At 33.7% G+C, this 17,170-nt stretch overlaps 1 protein-coding gene across 4 annotated transcripts in view; it reads left to right on the top strand.

The window, feature by feature from the left end:
- The window catches only part of INTS6 (integrator complex subunit 6), a 101,704-nt gene that overhangs the window by 57,169 nt on the left and 27,365 nt on the right, over nt 1-17,170 (top strand). For all 4 annotated transcript variants that reach the window (XR_550032.1, XR_550031.1, XM_008565825.1 and 1 more), the window contains exons 3-8: nt 3,472-3,655; nt 8,845-8,970; nt 10,648-10,802; nt 14,607-14,759; nt 14,890-15,022; nt 15,949-16,043. Coding sequence is in view for 2 of the 4 variants with exons in the window: in XM_008565825.1 (XP_008564047.1) it covers nt 3,472-3,655; nt 8,845-8,970; nt 10,648-10,802; nt 14,607-14,759; nt 14,890-15,022; nt 15,949-16,043 (846 nt within the window). In the remaining 2 variants the exon portion in view is untranslated. The remainder of the gene's footprint in view (nt 1-3,471; nt 3,656-8,844; nt 8,971-10,647; nt 10,803-14,606; nt 14,760-14,889; nt 15,023-15,948; nt 16,044-17,170) is intronic.

Here is a 17,170-nt window from a genome sequence, read left to right as displayed (position 1 = left end):
CACAGTGGCAGTAGGAATGATGATCTACAGCTGTGTGCATCAGTATCGATGACTCTCACTCCTATAATGATGAAAGAAGCCATAAACCAGTGAGATCACACTCTATATTTCCATTTATATAAAGTTCAAAATCAGGCAAAACAAATCAGGGAGGGATAGTGATTGGAAGGGGGGCATAAGTTAGTAAGTTTCTCTTAGTATAAACTCTTAATTACACAAGTGCATTCAACTTGTGAATTGATCAATCCGTGTATTCCATATTTATGTTCTTTTACGTATCCATGTCATGTTATCCAAAAAAAAAAAATATGATTTTGAGATCTATTCATGTTGGATCTTAGAGATCTAGTTTATTTATTTCAACTGTGGCATATGAACAGAGTACAGTTATTTATTGATTCTTACTGGACTTCTAGGTTTTTTCCAGTTTTCCTCTGTTTCAAATAATGCAGTTGTCAGTATTCTTTTGTATGACTTCTTGTGAGAATATCTGAGTTCCTCTAGGAGGTGGTGGCTGGGTTCTAGCTCATCTTCAGCTTTACCAGACAGTATGAAATTGTTATCCAAATGGTTGTATGTTTTTAGGTCATCAGGAGTGTTGGAGAGTTTCCCTTGCTCTGCATTCTTGTCAGAAATTGGTACTGTCAAACTTATAAAATTTTTGCTAATGGGTGTGAAAATTTGTATTACCTAATAACTAGTATATTTGAGCATCTTTCCACATGTTTATAAACCATATGGATTTCCTCTTGGGTATTCTTATCTTTTGTCCATTTTTCACTTTGGGGAATTATCTATTCATTTTTATTGCACGTTTTTGTAATGGTTAATTATATATCTTTCTTCATTTTTGTGCAATTTGCCTTGATTCTCAGCGCCTTATATTCAGGGAGGGTCTCCATCTTTTGTGATTTTTAAAATATTACTAAAATTTCAATTGTAAACTTTAGATTTGGAGTAATTCAATCCTCCTAAGAATATTTTCCCTTCAGGTTTTTTTTTATCTTTTTATTGTTTCTGTCTGCCTGCCATTAATCCTTTATATTTTACTAATACATTTCCGCTATGGGGATTTCTTTTCCCCACTCCATCCCCTTTGGTTTTGAGAGGTTGGTGGTGATATGGGGAGGGAGAAATAAGAAGAAGTATAAAAATGAGTACAAATTTGACAGAAGTTTATAAAATTGATGTAGGTATGTGTAAAATGCTTAAAAATATGGTTGTGACCCATTTTGTTTCTTCTTTTTACTTGAAATACTTTCTAGATTTAGCTTTGTACAGCCAAAGGCCATTGCATAGTGTCTGCGTTGCAGATGCACATCATTAACACGGTTAGTTGTATATGTGTGGTCCCTGCAGTGCCTCATCCCCTGGATTCTTGCGACAATTCCACATACTGCAGAGCAACTACATTAGCAGTTAAAATCTCCAGCCATTGCCACTATTGCTTTGATGTTTCTGTGATCTTAGAGAGAAAATGACCAAGCACTTGGTAGTTTTCTTTTCCAAATACAGAGGTAGTTGATTGGTTTGGGGTAGAAGGAAAAGATGTAAACAGTGCTTTCTCATTTACCTTCTGGCAGGGTGTGGTAATACCAAAAGGGCCTGGAGTTCCTGAGCTGTTTGCAAGTGTCAGAGCCCTTGAGGTTGGGGAACCTTCCTCAGAGAACATTCTGTCCCAGATTTGTTCAGCATTCCTTCCTTTGCTTTCTGCCTTAAGTAGGATCAGTGCCAGATGAAGAGCTCATGACTCCTGTCCATAGTACCAAAATCTTGGCTGATGTTGGTAAAGGAGTCTTGCAGCATATTCTCATGGCGTGAATCTTTTGGAGAGAGGTGACAGTATAGCACAGCTTCACTAGGAATTCTCTTCCTAGAATAGAATCGGACTTTTTTAAAAAATGATTTTGATGTAAGTCAATAAAGAATGACTTCAACCCTCAATTTATCAAGTTCAGGAATCTTCTCTGTGTGAGATTTAGAAAGGCTTTAAGCAAAAAAGGTCTTGCTTTATGAAGAAATTGGTATAACTCTGCCAATTAATTAAAAGTGATAGTTTTAAAGTATGTTCTGTATTTTTAAAAAAACACCTTAATGTTTATAGAAATAATAAGTTCTGGATTGATCCTGGACTTTAAAATTTTATAAGTGATAAGGATTTTTGTTTTTCTAAGCACCATAGCATTTCCACTGTTAAAATGATTAATAATTCCAGTAACATATTTCAGATTTTCCTGATTGTCTCAAAAATCTTTGCTTTTGTTTTTCTCTTTTATTCTATAACAGTTTCAGCCCTCCTTACTTCCCTCCCTTTGCTTTTTCATGCCATCAGTTTTTTGGAGAAACCAGGTTATTCATCCTGTAGAATGTCCCACATTCTGGATTTGACCGATTGCTCCTTTGTGGTAGTGGTGAACTTGATCCTATATCCCCAGTATTCCCTGTAAACTGGTAGTTAGAACTAAAAGCTTGATTCAATTCAGGTTCAACCTCACCTCACCTCTCACCTCACCTCTCCCCTTTCACCTCACCTCTCACACCTCACCTCACCTCACCTCACCTCACCTCACCTCACCTCACCTCACCTCACCTCACCTCACCTCACCTCACCTCACCTCTTCTCTTCTCTTCTCTTTCCCCTCTCTCCTCCCTTCCTGTTGCGAGCTTCTTATTGCATCACATCATGGGAAACATACTGTCTGGTTGTTCTCATTTAGTGATACTAAGATCAGTGTGTGGATTCTGTTGGTATACTGTGACTCTCTTGGTACAGAGGTCCTCATTAGAATCACTTTAAAACTTTTTAAGTTTAAGAATTTTAGAAGAGATTGTGACTTAGCAGTGCTAATGGGATGGAGAGAAACATCTGTTAAAACACACACACATGCACACCCACATACCACACACCACACCTTTAATACATTTAATGTGTAATTAGAGTGACAAAATTTACTTTTATGTAAATGCTTTGGGAATGTATGGCTTGTATAAAATGAAGCGTATATAAAATTGTTAAGAACTGTGGAGATGTTTGAGGCTGTTGTGGTATAATAGAAAAAGTACTGACTTGGACCCAGGAGGCCAAAATCATTCATCTCTTTGAGATCTATTTTATTTTATATCCAGAAAATAGGAATGATAACATATCTACCACAGGGTTGTTTTAATGATTAAGTGAAATTGATTTATTTGTAAGTAGTCTAGCACCCTGTGGTTAGTTGAGTCTAAATTTGAAATGCATTAGTATAATACAATTTTTTCAATTCAGCTCTTCAGAGTGAAGTTTAAGAAAATTAAAGTCATCATATCTTGTGCTATTTTAACTATATCTGAATAAGCTTTTATTTTTGAGCTTGCATTTGGAATGATAGATGATTCAGTGCAGTTTTAATATGTGTAATTAAAATGGCCTTTTCAAAAAAATAGTGTGTGGATTTCTTACTGATTTTTTTCCCCCCACCCTACTTTCAGCTCCATTTACCTCTTAATTCTCCTTTGCCTGGAAGTGAATTGACCAAGGAACCTTTTCGTTGGGATCAGAGACTCTTTGCATTAGTGTTGCGGTTGCCTGGCACCATGTCAGTAGAATCAGAACAGTTGACAGGTGTACCTTTAGATGACTCTGCAATCACACCAATGTGTGAAGTGACAGGCGGTAAGTTTTTTGCTGTTAGTAATTCAGTGAGTTAAAGCAGAGTTTATCTGAATGTTTTAAAATGTTCGTTTCAAAAACCCCATATCTGATTTTGTTTAACATGTTAATATTAGGAACTAATATATATGTTTTTAAAACTACATTTATTGATGATGGCATGTGATCTTGATTTAAATAGAATGTGGTTACTATTGGATCTGATTATGAATGGTAATTTTTCTACTCATATAGAAAATGTGGTATTTGAAGTTGTTAAACTAATGTTCTTATCTACAAAGATTGTCAGTGATTTAGAAGTGTCATAGAATTATTTCCTGTGAAAAGTGTTTTGAAAATCATTTTATTTTTCATTTGATGGGATATGCTTGGTTAAGTGCAGTTTTTCCCAGAGGCAAAGAGGTAGATTTGTTAAAGGAAACAGGTAGTGAGGTCTTATCCATCTCAAGTTTCAATTATACATCAGATCGGACAGTCACTATGCTGTATGAAGATTAATGAAAATCTTGAAATAGACTCAGAACTCTATAATGTGGAATTGGTTAACAGGTAGATTAATTTCATATAGATATGTACTGAGTGCCTACTGTATACCAAGTACTGTTCCATGCTTTAGAGTTTCAGTAGTAAGTAAGACAGATAATGAGATTTTTTTCTTTCATGGAGCATTTTAGTTCTCACCTAAGGAATTTGATATTAAAATGTCCAAGTCTGGCATACCATTATTTCACCTGTGATAGAGGCCTGTGATATAGTCTCCAGACACAGTCAGTGCTCTAACATTCCATAATAGCCAGCTATATAAGTTAAGAGAAAATACACATTGTAGTATATTTTAAGTGTCTTTCTTCTAAAATTCTGTGGGTTTTGGAAGTCTACAAAATTCACAGACAAAAAGGCATTAACTTTATGTAGGTATGTGAAGTAGATAAGTTAAGAAATTGTTATTCACATTATTAAATACCCCCATTTAATAGAAATACCTTTATGCACTCTTGTTTGAAATGCCTTCACAATTTAATTTACAAAAATAAAAAGGCATATACATGATTTTTTTAGGGACAACCTGTCAGACATTTAATATTGAAAATTCACTGCCAACAATTCCCTGTACATGAATAATATTTTACAGTGACAGTTCTTTTTTGTGGGAGGATGCACATTTGTGTTATGAAATTTTAGTTTTCAGCTTTAATCCACTTGATAAAATCCTGATTTTTTTCCCTCTAATTCTAGAGTTTTTACTTAATAGATTGTAAAGGACTTTGAGGCTGTGATTTAAACATTCTCACATTGAAATGTCCTTACTATGAATTACTTAGTTTGAATTTAGAATTATTATGTACTATAACTTTTGTCTTCTAGGATCAGGAGTATTCACAGTATGAAATGAACTGAGTGGTATAACCAGAGGGTCTGAAAAGAACTTTGAGACATCATGTAGTAGTTAATATCCTTGCCTTTGGGCAGTAATGTACTAAAGTTATTTTGTATTTTGTTTATTCCTTGAAAGGAACATCTCCAGAGGAGAAGATTCTGAAGCCACCCTTGGTAATATCTTGCAATGACCCAGAAATCTTAGTCAGTCGAGAAGTTAGGAAGTTTTCCCTAAATATACATCCTGATGTAATAGTTTATTTGCCCCTTAACATACTCTTGCAAGTAATAATGGGAAGCCGCTCAAATGCCATTCACCTTTTCATATATCTGTATAATGTGTTTTCTTTCTTTTTTAATTTAAAAGAAAGAATGTTCATAAAGAAAGTCTTGGGGATAAAACACTAAAAGAGTAAAAAGAAGAAAAAAGCTGAGAGCTACTGGCATTATACTATTCAAATATGTAAATACAACTAACAATTCCTGAATGTTTTTTAAACTTAATGTTAAGAAGCATATATGTGTGTGCGCGCGTGCATGCGCATGTACATTTATTTTTCCCATTATAGAATAGTTCATGTTCACTAAGGAAAAATTGGAAAGAAATTAGCCTTTTTCTTATTTTTTTGTATGTGTGCTTCTTAAAAAATTGCATAATTGTGCCCACTCTATGCCAAATAACTGTTGTAGGTGCTGGGAATACAGCAGGAGTGATAGAGAGAAGGCTTACTTCTTGGGACTGGGTGAAAGATAGTAATCATGCAAAATTAGTAAATATTTTAGGGAGTGCTACCAACTTTGAAGAAAAAAGAATTAGGGTAAGGGAGTAGTGAGTAACTTGAGGCAGAGAATGAGTATTCCAGGTAAGTTTTCTCCTGCGGCAGTACTGTTTGAGCAGAGACCTAATTGATGGAGTTAATTGCATGAAGTTCTAGGCAGAAGAAATGGTAAGAGAAGGGTCATGCTCTATATATTTGAGAGCAACAGGAAGTCTGATGTGGCCGGAGCTTACATAGGAGGAGTAGAGAGTAACAGCTAGATTTAGAGAGGAAGGCCAAATATTGAATAGCCTTTTAGGCCGTAGTAAATATTTCTTATTTTCCAAGTGTGATCAGAAGCCATTGGAGGACTTTTTATAGGGGGTAACATCTGGTTTCTATTTCTGAAAGATCATTTCAGCTGTTAGATGAGAATATACTGTAGGGTGGCAAGAATGGAAGCAGGGAGACTAGTAAGAGATGATAGCATTTTGGACTAGAGTGCTGGGTTTGAAGGTTTTGAGAAGTGGTCTGATGCAAAGGAGAACCAAGGGCTAGGGCAATGAGAGGAGAAGTGGTCAAGGATTATTCCCAGATGATTCAGTTGGCCTGAACCACTCGAGATGAATGGCTATGCTGTGAACTGAGATGGTACTCTGGGGAGAAGCAGGTTTGAGGGAAGTGCAGGTATGGTAGCAGATTAAAAAATATCTAATAGACATATTGGTGAAAATATCAAGGATAAAAAAAGCATTTTATAAAAATTATTTAGAGACTTTTTTAGGTTAAATAAATTTAACCTTCTTAGCTTCTAAGACTATTAAGCCTCCAAGGGCTGTTGTCCAGCATAGAAATATTCTTTTCCCTCTTCTCTATTTTACTAAGATGCTAATACTCTTTCAGGCTACTCTATATGTAGTTTGATTTTTTTGTGGACTCTACATAACCAAAAGTGAGCCAGCTTCTTGACTTGAAGGTGTGTGCTGATAGACTTTTCTAATAAGTATAATTCGTGATGTAAGTGTTACATATTCCAAGGGGTGAGTTTTGACATAGACGATAAGCATAAAAGGAACATTACATAGGAGATAGGTTCACTTTGTAAAGATAGCAAAATTTGCTATTTCTCTTTAACTTTCAAAATGAATGAGTGGATTTTTATTATTGGCCAAATGACTCATGTTTATGCACTTTTCCTCTAATTTTCATAAAACATCTTTGTTAGTAATTTTATTTCATAATAAGATCATAACTGATTTGCTTGTATTTTCCTAATTAATTGAATGATAACACAACTTGGGAGGGTGGAGAGAATTGCCACAGTTATATACTTAAATTTTTTGTTTTTTAATGACACCTTGGGAAGATGCTTAAATTTCATGAGATAAAACATTGCGTTTTTACGTAATCTAAAGTACTTTGCATGTGAAGATGGTGAGCCTTTTAATGTATTGCTTTATGTATATGCTTAAATTGACCTAGAAAAAAATTTAAATTAACCAATTCTTTCAAGTAAGTGTTACTCCATACACTATGTTTTAAATATTAATTTTAAATTAACACATGAGTTCCAGGGTACAAAGTATACCTAGAATAAATAAAGTTTCTGATACCCTGTAAGGGTTTGAATCTTGGCTGTACAAATGTACTAACTTGGATAAGTTAGTTAATCTCTCTGTGCTTAGTTTTCTTGTTTGTAAAATGGGAAAAATAACCCATATGATTGTTGCTAGGATAAAATAAATTAATATGATAAAATGATTAGAACAGTGCCAGGCACATCTTAAATACTCAGTAATTGGGTATTTTTATGATTATGATCATCATCATAGTGTACAGGTAAGTTGTCTGTTATATGATGCTTGTTTTTCTAAGTAAAGCATTAAGTAAAAGTTGATATGAGTAATATGATATGTCAAATATAATGACGTAGCTTGTGTTCTGAAATGATTGGTTGAATTCATAAAAGAGTAGGACTTCACACTGAGCTTATTACGAATAACATTGCAGGATGTTTGGTTGAAGACTGAGTTTTAGCTGTCAAAGTTTTCAGTGTTAGTCTGGATCACCCCTGTGCAATAGAAATATGATACAAGTTCCATATGTAATTATAAATTTCATAGTAACCATGTTAAAAATAAAAGAAGTAGGTGAAATCAGTTTTAATATATTTTATTTAAATCATTATATCCAAAATATTACTCCAACACAAAATTGGTATTTAAAAATAACTAATGAGATATTTTACATTTTTTTATGCTAAGTCTACAAAATCAGGTGTATATTTTATACTTACTGTACATCTCAATTCAGACTAGCTATATTTCAAGTTCTTAGCAGCCATATATGGCTAGTGTCTATAGAATTGGACAGCAAAGATCTGGATATATTTGTTGAAAATCCCTGTTTTAAAGACTTTTCACTTGTTTTTTTTTTTTTTTTTTTTAATCACTGGCATTTTTATGCTTCTGATCTAATTATTGTAGATTAAAATATACAAAAGGGGAATTCATTTCAGATAGGTAATTCCCAAATATATAAGCCAAATGCAATTCAGAAAAGCACGCTACCATATATATTAAAATACAAATGTTTAAAATATGCAATAACTGCCTGCAGCAGACCAGTTAATAAATTAAGCATCTGCCATGTGCTTAGCATAAATCTCAGTTATGTAAGATTTGGGGGTGATAGCTACTAGATGTTGTGTGTGTTAAACCAATTATATTGGATAACAGTTGGAGATGATGATATATATATATATAAAACTGTATAAAATATGTGATTTTCTTCCCATTGTGGTTTGTTCAGACCATGATTTCTATGTTCCATATGCCTATAATTAGAAGAAAACATTTACATACTCTCAGAAACGGGATTGTTGGTTGGTTGAAAGTAACTATTTTTGTTCATTCTTGCATAAGATAATGAAATAAATCAGCTTTTACCATTGAAATTTTGTTAATTAGTACTGTCAGAAACCCCACTGTGGTTCCTTCTTGCAAACAGTAGGAATTGTTGCCACTAACTAGTTTACTTTCTTCTTTTTTATCTCAGGCCGCTCATATTCTGTATGTTCTCCAAGAATGCTTAATCAATGTCTGGAGTCCTTGGTGCAGAAAGTGCAAAGTGGAGTGGTAATAAACTTTGAAAAAGCAGGACCAGATCCTTCCCCTGTAGAAGGTATTATTGCACTTTTCTGATAGATATTCTAAACTTACTTTATCAATTATTGAACTAGAACTGAAAAATTATTACAGTTTGGCTTTAAGATTGACAAGGCCAAATTATTAAGATGACCAACCTGTTACTGGTAAAGAGGGAAGATCAAATAGGAAAGTCAGGGTAAACTGATGATAGTTCAGTAGCATTACTTTTTTATATTAATGATTGTTCATAGCCTGAAATTCTAATAAGAGCCAAAAACCTTTTCAAGCATTTATGGATAAGTAACCCATACTTCCTTTTTCATATTGTACAATTGCCTTTTTCTGGTATATATGCTTCTCCCATGTCCTTTAATTTCCAGAGTGTTCAACCCTAGGTAAATAATTTATTTAATTCCTTAGCTACTGTTGTTCCAAGGATCAAACTAATGAGAACCAAATGGTTTGTGTGAGTCCAAAAATGAGGAACCAGCTTTTGCCATTAAGTTTGATTCTTTTAATTCTAGCTAAGCCACACCTGGCTTTATTTTTGGCTTTCATGATCATGAAATATTTTCTTTCTTTTTTTTTTTTTTTGTCTTTTTCCGTGTCCGGCAATGGATCGCAACCCTCAGTGTCGCCCCCGCACCGGGCCGGGACCGGCAACGGGACCGCAACCCTCGGTGTTGCTCCTGCGCCTCGCTCAGCCAGTGAGCGGGAACCGGTCTGTATGTGGGATCCGAACCCTCGGGCGGGAGCGCCGCCGCGCTTCCCAAGCGGCGCACTATCCAGTGCGCCACCGGGCCAGCCCAGATCATGAAATATTTTCAATAGCCAGTGGATATAAGGAGTTATACTAGAACCAATGGACAGTTTACAGCCAGGACTCTCTATGTTGTTCATAACTTATTTCTGTATTTAGAAAGTTGTTAGTGACAGCTGGCAGAGAGCTCCACTAGAGTGGGTAATTGGGAGAAGAGAAAGTTTATAGAGATGAAAGAATGGGTACACTCTGAGGGTATTATAGGGAAGGAGCAGAAGATGATAAAACTCATTTGTGTCTCCTTTAAAAAACCAAACTTAAAAAAAATTTTTTTTTAATTGTTAGACATGGAATGTATTTATCTTAAAATTATTTTAATGCTTGGCTTAGAGTTAGGCACTAAGTAAATGTTCGCTTAATTGTTGAAGAGAATTGTTATTTGTTTAGAATTATTTTAGATTAGAGGTAGTTTCTTTGAATCTAGATTTGCATATTAAGGTTTTTTTCATTATTAGGCTTTAGTTAAAATGATTTCTAAGAAATACTCAATTAGCAATACTTACATCGTGGCACTGTTTTTGACATTGGTGATATGACAACGAAGAAGATTATTTGGATGCTTGCTCTTATCTTCTGGGGAGGAAAATACATTATTCATTAAATCGATAATCACCATAAAATACATTTTACATGTTCTGATTGGGCAAGCAAAGGATACTGTGGGACCGCCTTCAGCTGGTGAACTTATAGTTGGAATTTACAGACTTTACTGTCTAGTAATTGCAATGTAGTCTAAATGTTAAGTAGTCATAGTATTCTGCTATTTAAGAAAAATAGGAAAATCCAGAAATGAACAAGTATTATGACATTTTTATTAAGTATATAATTTAACTTTTTTTGTTTTTACCCCTAATGATATATGCTTTCTTTGCCTTAATTTCTTTGCTATAGATGGACAGCCAGATATATCAAGGCCTTTTGGATCTCAGCCTTGGCATAGCTGTCACAAACTTATATATGTCAGACCAAATCCTAAAACTGGGGTTCCTATAGGTCATTGGCCTGTTCCAGAATCTTTTTGGCCAGATCAGAATTCTCCAACACTAGTAAGTACCAGAGAGACTGTGACTATGTAATAGTAACCATTTAGCTGCCTTTTATATAAATGTGTGGCTAATTTACAGAATTAGACAGATGTTCAAAGTGCTATGATAAGCTATTATTTGCTTTAGTATACTGTATTGTTCATTATGAAGTAATGGAATAAAGACATCTTTTGTTCCCTTTAGGATCTAATACTGTGCTTACTTTTTTATTATTGGCATCTGGGTACAGAATCATAAATGTAGAGAGATTTCCTCTTTTGGAATCTAAACATAATGTAGCATGAGACACAATTTAGAATTTAAATGAAGGCTTAGGAAATAATTCTGGTAGTTTGCCTGCAATCTTTTAGGACTTAATCTTAGAAATTTATGTTGACTTTCATGTTTTTAGTTATATTCAGTGTTGCAGTCTAGAGGTTTAAACTAGAAAAGATTTTCTGGTCTTGTTTACATGAATTGTTTTTAGGAACAGTGAGTTTTGTTGAATGATCTTGTTTAATTATCAGTATTCATTATAAGGTTCTTAAAATAATAAGGTAAATTTATACAAATTACAATCTATTTGGTTTTGTTAGTGCACTGTTTTTTCAGATTAGTTTTTTTTTCCCCCTAGTATCTGAGGAAATCAGGGGATATTTTGTAGGAGAGCATGACAGTGGTTCTCTTTGATATTACCCTTAGAAGATAAGAATTGTATTTCAAAGATCACTAAGCAGTCCTTAATAATGTTTCATGAAATTATCATATATGAATTAAACTGAAACCTTTTTGAAACCTATTGTACTTTGACCTGTATCAGCTGTTCAGGATAATTTTACTTTGAGACTGTACATGGTCTGTAAAGTGATATTTCCTTTATTCATTACAGATTTAACAAAGTAGTACATGAAATTAAGTTTTCATAAATTTCAGGGAGGTGTCTTCATTATTCCTTTTTTTCCCTTTCTTTCTTATTTTATTGAACCATCTAGATTTTCAGTCTGGTCTTACAGAGAAGCTTTTGGTTTCTTGGATCATTTTACTTTCTCTTGTGGAGCCCTTTTACTCTTATAGAACGGATACCACATTTGTATGAAATATTGTCTTGTTGGTTATTCATTCTATTATATTTATTTAATACCTACAGCAGTATGTATGGTACTTGTAAAATCCTAGTGGAAAGAAATCCGAAACCAATACCACAAGCTTTATTAATATTGCGGTAGTGCTATACTGCACATTGTTACAAGCCATAGAGGGTGGGTAAGATTTCAATTGAAGGAGGAAATAGTATGAGAAAAAAGAATGGAAGTATAAAAGAGCAAGATGTATTTAGAGGAGTGACAAAGTAGCTGGGTATGGGTGGGTCATAACGTATATGTAGAACATTGAGAGTACTATTAAATAAACCAAACTGCTCAACTTTAAATGCAAGGTTAAAAGAATGTGAAGTTTTTTTTCAGTAGGGTTCAGAGAACAGTTGAAGATGTTTTTAACAGAGTGCTCCTTTAGGAAAATTAATTTGGTGGTTGTTACATGCAGCAAAATTAGAAGATGAGTTGGAAGGCAGGTAGGTTACCTAGGGCTATTGATATGGTTCATGTAAGAGATAGTAAGAGCTTGAATTAAGATGATGGATGAGGGAATCATATGAAAGAGAGAACGTTGGAAAAAACTGGCAAGATTTAGTAACTGAAGGATATTAGAGTGGAAATTAACTTTTTGTAAATTATAATAGTATTTCAAACAAGAAGTATTGGCACTGAAATGAAACATGATTTATTAGAGACTGGTTCTGAATTTGAGTCATTGCTCTACCAGTTATTAGTTGTGTGTCTTTGGTTAATTATCTTCTCTAAGCCCCAATTTCCCATCTGTTGAATGGAGATAATAGCTCCTATTTCATAAGATTGCTTTGGGGATTAAATGAAATAATATATGCAAAATTTTCTTGGCCAAGTTCTAGATGATCTTTTCCTCTTGGATTTTAATATTTTCATCCAAAAACTAAGTGCATTTCATGGACTGATTGAATAAAGCTGTGTCTCAGGTGCACGTTAGCACAAGAGCACAGGAGAAGTAAAATATAGTGCTTATTTTCTTGAGCCTTACTATTCCATAGGCAGGTCAGACACTCACACATTGTAGAGTACAGGAGGCTGACTGTAATAGAGGGATGAAGCAGAGCCAGAGGAGGTGGGCTCTGGTGTGTATTTGGGATACAGATTGGGAAGGGGTGTCTGGGAAGAAGTCTCTTAAAGGTTGGTTCTTGCCAACTCTTTCTTCAAAATTTTTTTTGCAGTGTGCTAGGAAGAAATTAATAAATAAAGTCAGGGTTGACATGTGAAACACAGGGACATGAAAAATGATGACCTACTTGGGCAACTGCAAGTAGTTGGCATGGCTGGAGCATAGGGTCTGTATGGCATGGTGGTGGAAAGGAGTTAGGGACCAGATCGTCAAGGATCTTTGTATGTGATATTAAGAGTCTGGACCCTATTTTATGTGATTTTCTGGTACTTTTACTAAGTAATTTTAGACAGGGATATTACATGGTCATATTTATGTTTCATGGCTATAGGATTGATTGGAGGGGGTTGGCTTAGTTAGGGAGACTAATTATAAAGCAGTTGTACTAGTCTACTCTGAGAAATGATGAAGGCCTGAATTAAAGTGATAAGAAGTAGAAGATACATTTCTAGAGAGAGAAGAATTTAGTATCGATGGAAGGTAACAACTAGTACTGAGCGCCTGTCATGTTTATGTATTCTGGTAAGTGCCTTAGAATTTGCAGTATTATTTTATCTAGGTCTTTGTGATAGTTAAATATGGAGGATGAGAGGGAGATATCAAGGATAACACTTAGGTTTTTAGAACAGGTTTTGTGGTTTGGAGGGGAATTAATGAATTGGACATAATGTGCCTGAGCAATCTGTAGAAGCCTCAGGTTATGTCCCATAGGCAGTTGGATACATAAGAGAAAGGAGAGATCTGGTCTCAACACAATAAATTTGCGAGCCACTGGTAAGTAGGTAGTACCTGAGGCCAACAGAGTCCTTTATAGCAATGAAATTTCAAATTATTTCCTAATAGCTAATGTTTTCTTCACAATTGATAAGATTTTTAGGAAGGGGACTACTAAGAGGTATAAATAGGGGAGTAAGACACTTTAAAAAAAAAGTATTGTTTTTTTTTTTTATACCTCTAGAATAAGGATCTCCAAAGTAGGGTGTGTATACCGTATACCACCAGGATAACCAAAACAATGTGCTGTAATAAGGAGACATTAGAAATTCTATTTTTGTTTATTTTTTTCTATTTTAATATCATTTTGGCATACATTTTATTATGTACATCTACACTAATAATTTATAAATGAATCTATATATGTCTTAATATTGTATATTCAAAAACTGATTAAAGTGTGTCATTAGTTTGGAAGCCACTACTCTATACAAGTAAAGTGCTACAAAGGAGGACTTATGGAGGTTTCTAGACATTTCTTATTTCTTGGGTGTGAAATTAATGAATACTTACTTAATTGTAAAATGTTGCATTTAACTTTTGAGGAATTTGATTTTAAGACATAAAAAGATTTTCATTTTGTGTAGATTTTGAAGCATTTTTCTTTTTCTTGTGGATGTTATATAAATTGAACATTACATTTTTAAGTGTTTTCTTTCAGATTAGTGGTGTTTTTAGCAGTAAGTCAAACTCTCACTAGCAAAACTGAGGAACTGAATAAATTTTGATAGGGAGGGATACTTAACATGAGTTTGTTCTGGTATTTTGTGTAAATGGTAATAACAAGACTTTCTCCTCTAGCCACCTCGTACATCTCATCCTGTAGTGAAGTTTTCCTGTACAGACTGTGAACCAATGGTTATTGACAAACTGCCTTTTGACAAATATGAGTTGGAACCTTCACCACTGACTCAATTTATCCTAGAAAGGAAATCTCCTCAAACATGTTGGCAGGTGAGCTGAACAACTAGAATGATTAAAAAATTTAGATGAGGTATTTCTTAAAAAGTTTAAATTGAATCAATGGTTTATATAACATTCTTTAAAGGTTATTAAATATGAAGTTTTAACTACTCTTTAACAGGTATATGTGAGCAATAGTGCAAAGTATAGTGAACTTGGTCATCCTTTTGGTTACTTGAAAGCCAGTACAGCACTGAACTGTGTCAATTTATTTGTGATGCCTTATAATTATCCAGTCCTTCTTCCTCTCTTAGGTAAGTGTCATTCTTGTCACATTCTCTGTGGCTCAGCATATGTAAAAATTCTCCTGAAGACAAACTTTGGGAACATTTCTTTGCAATTTATCTTGTCTTCTGAAAATTAATGAAAATGTTCTTAATATTGTAAAATATTAAACCTATTTAAGGAAATTTTTATAGCAAACTGTTTATATTTGTGGTAAATTTAAAGTCAGTATTGAAACACCTTTATTCTACAAACTAATAAAGGTATTATATTTCCCATTTTTAAATTAAATACTATAATTTTTTTGCAAGTTAGATTTCTTACATCATTAGAATTGGTAATGTAGGCTTTCTGTTTGGTACATAATACATTTTGTAGAAGCATTACTCACAAGATCTGAGTGTATTTTCTTTCTAAGAATTTATAATTTTCGTTTTTAATGAAAATTTTTTTAATAAAGGAATTTGTTCCGAAATAATATGATAAAAACCTAGAGTTAGTTACTAGGCACCATCTGGCTGTAATTTTTTGAGGAGTACTGTTGGAGAAAACTTCTTTCCCTTTATGAAGTCACATCATATTTAAAAGTTATATAGTCAAAATATTAGTAGGTATATTTTATAGAAAATGTCATGCATACTTTGTCCTCAAATCTGTTTTGTGTCTAGGTCTAGATAGGGCATAGATTTTTCTTGTGTATTTTCTGATTCTACCTTCATTATTACGTGTAATTTTAGACCATAATTGGTACCTTTTCATTTTTAAAATAGTAATACAAATAGAAAACACTAGAACCATAAATTTTACTGCTTTTAATTTTGTTGAAAACTTATGTCTGATGTTATTCTCTCACAAAAAGTAACACAGCAGACTTTTAAAAGGAAACCTCTTTGACTTGGTTTTTATGTGTGGAAACAATGAGTGACTCTAGTTTGTTCACATGATACATTTCTAGATGACTTGTTTAAAGTGCATAAAGCAAAACCAACATTGAAATGGAGACAGTCGTTTGAAAGTTATTTGAAGACAATGCCTCCCTATTATCTTGGGGTAAGAATATTATTTTAAAAATAAAACTTGATGTAAAATTTTGTGTTATGCTTATAGTTTATTGTAGGTATATTGTATATTGTATATTGTAGGTATATTGTAGCTTTTATTTACTGCTGTTATAGTTTAAATGGCATGAAAATTGAGTGTACAAATGACTAATATAGATGTAATGATATAGGTTTCAGTGATTTGCAGAATAGTAAAGATAATCATGATCGTGAGACATTTATATAATGCTTACCCTAGGCCAGGTACTGTCCTAAGCAGTTTACATGTGTTAACATCACTTAATTCATACAGTCGCCCTATGAGGTAGAAAAGATTATTGTTCTTATATCATAGGCGAGGAAACTAAGACACTGTAATATTAAGTAATTTGTCCAAGGCTACATAGCTAATAAATGGGCGATGAGGGAGACTGGAATTCAGTCTGGCTTTAGAATTTAGGCTTTTAACCTTGATTGTCGTACTACCTTTTAAAATTGCAGTTTCATGATTCTCTTTATGGGTACAAAATTAGTTTTGTTGCATTATTTCCTAGATCCCCAGAAACAACTTTTTAGGGGGCTAAGCATATATTCTCATAGAACCATGACTTTAAAAAAAACTGATTAAGTTGAAAACTAGTGTATCGTAGTAGGTGAGATCAATGTTTTATTAAATACATTATTTAGTTTGCAAAAAATAACTTAATAAGAAGACCTACACCAAAACCACTTTTAAACATTATTTGTGCTTTTGAGGCAGGAATATAACAGCATTTAGCTGTAACTAGTCTTTCTAAATAGTCCCTAATATAATTGTGAGATTAATTTCTTGAGCTTTGAAAATCAAAACATTTTATAGTTGTAAGAAATAAGCTGTATGGTGGCTGCCCTGTTAGCTTGGTTGGTTAGAGCATAGTGCTGATAACACCAAGTTCTAGGGCTTGATCCCTGTACTGGCCAGCCACCAAAAAAAAAAAGAAAAAAAACCCAAACAAAAAACAAAGAGGTAAGTTATGTTGAATGTCTAGCACATAGAGCCTGCCACATAAAAGGCTGAAAAGGAAGAAAACATTTTGAATAGGAACTTTACATATGTTGACTCATTTATACTTCATAGCAACCCTGAGGACTTAGCCA

Source organism: Galeopterus variegatus, unplaced genomic scaffold (genome assembly GCF_000696425.1).
Source record: "Galeopterus variegatus unplaced genomic scaffold, G_variegatus-3.0.2 Scaffold208, whole genome shotgun sequence".
NCBI lineage: Eukaryota > Metazoa > Chordata > Mammalia > Dermoptera > Cynocephalidae > Galeopterus > Galeopterus variegatus.
Note: the sequence above shows the minus strand (reverse complement) of the source record. Positions and strands in the feature narration are given on the sequence as shown.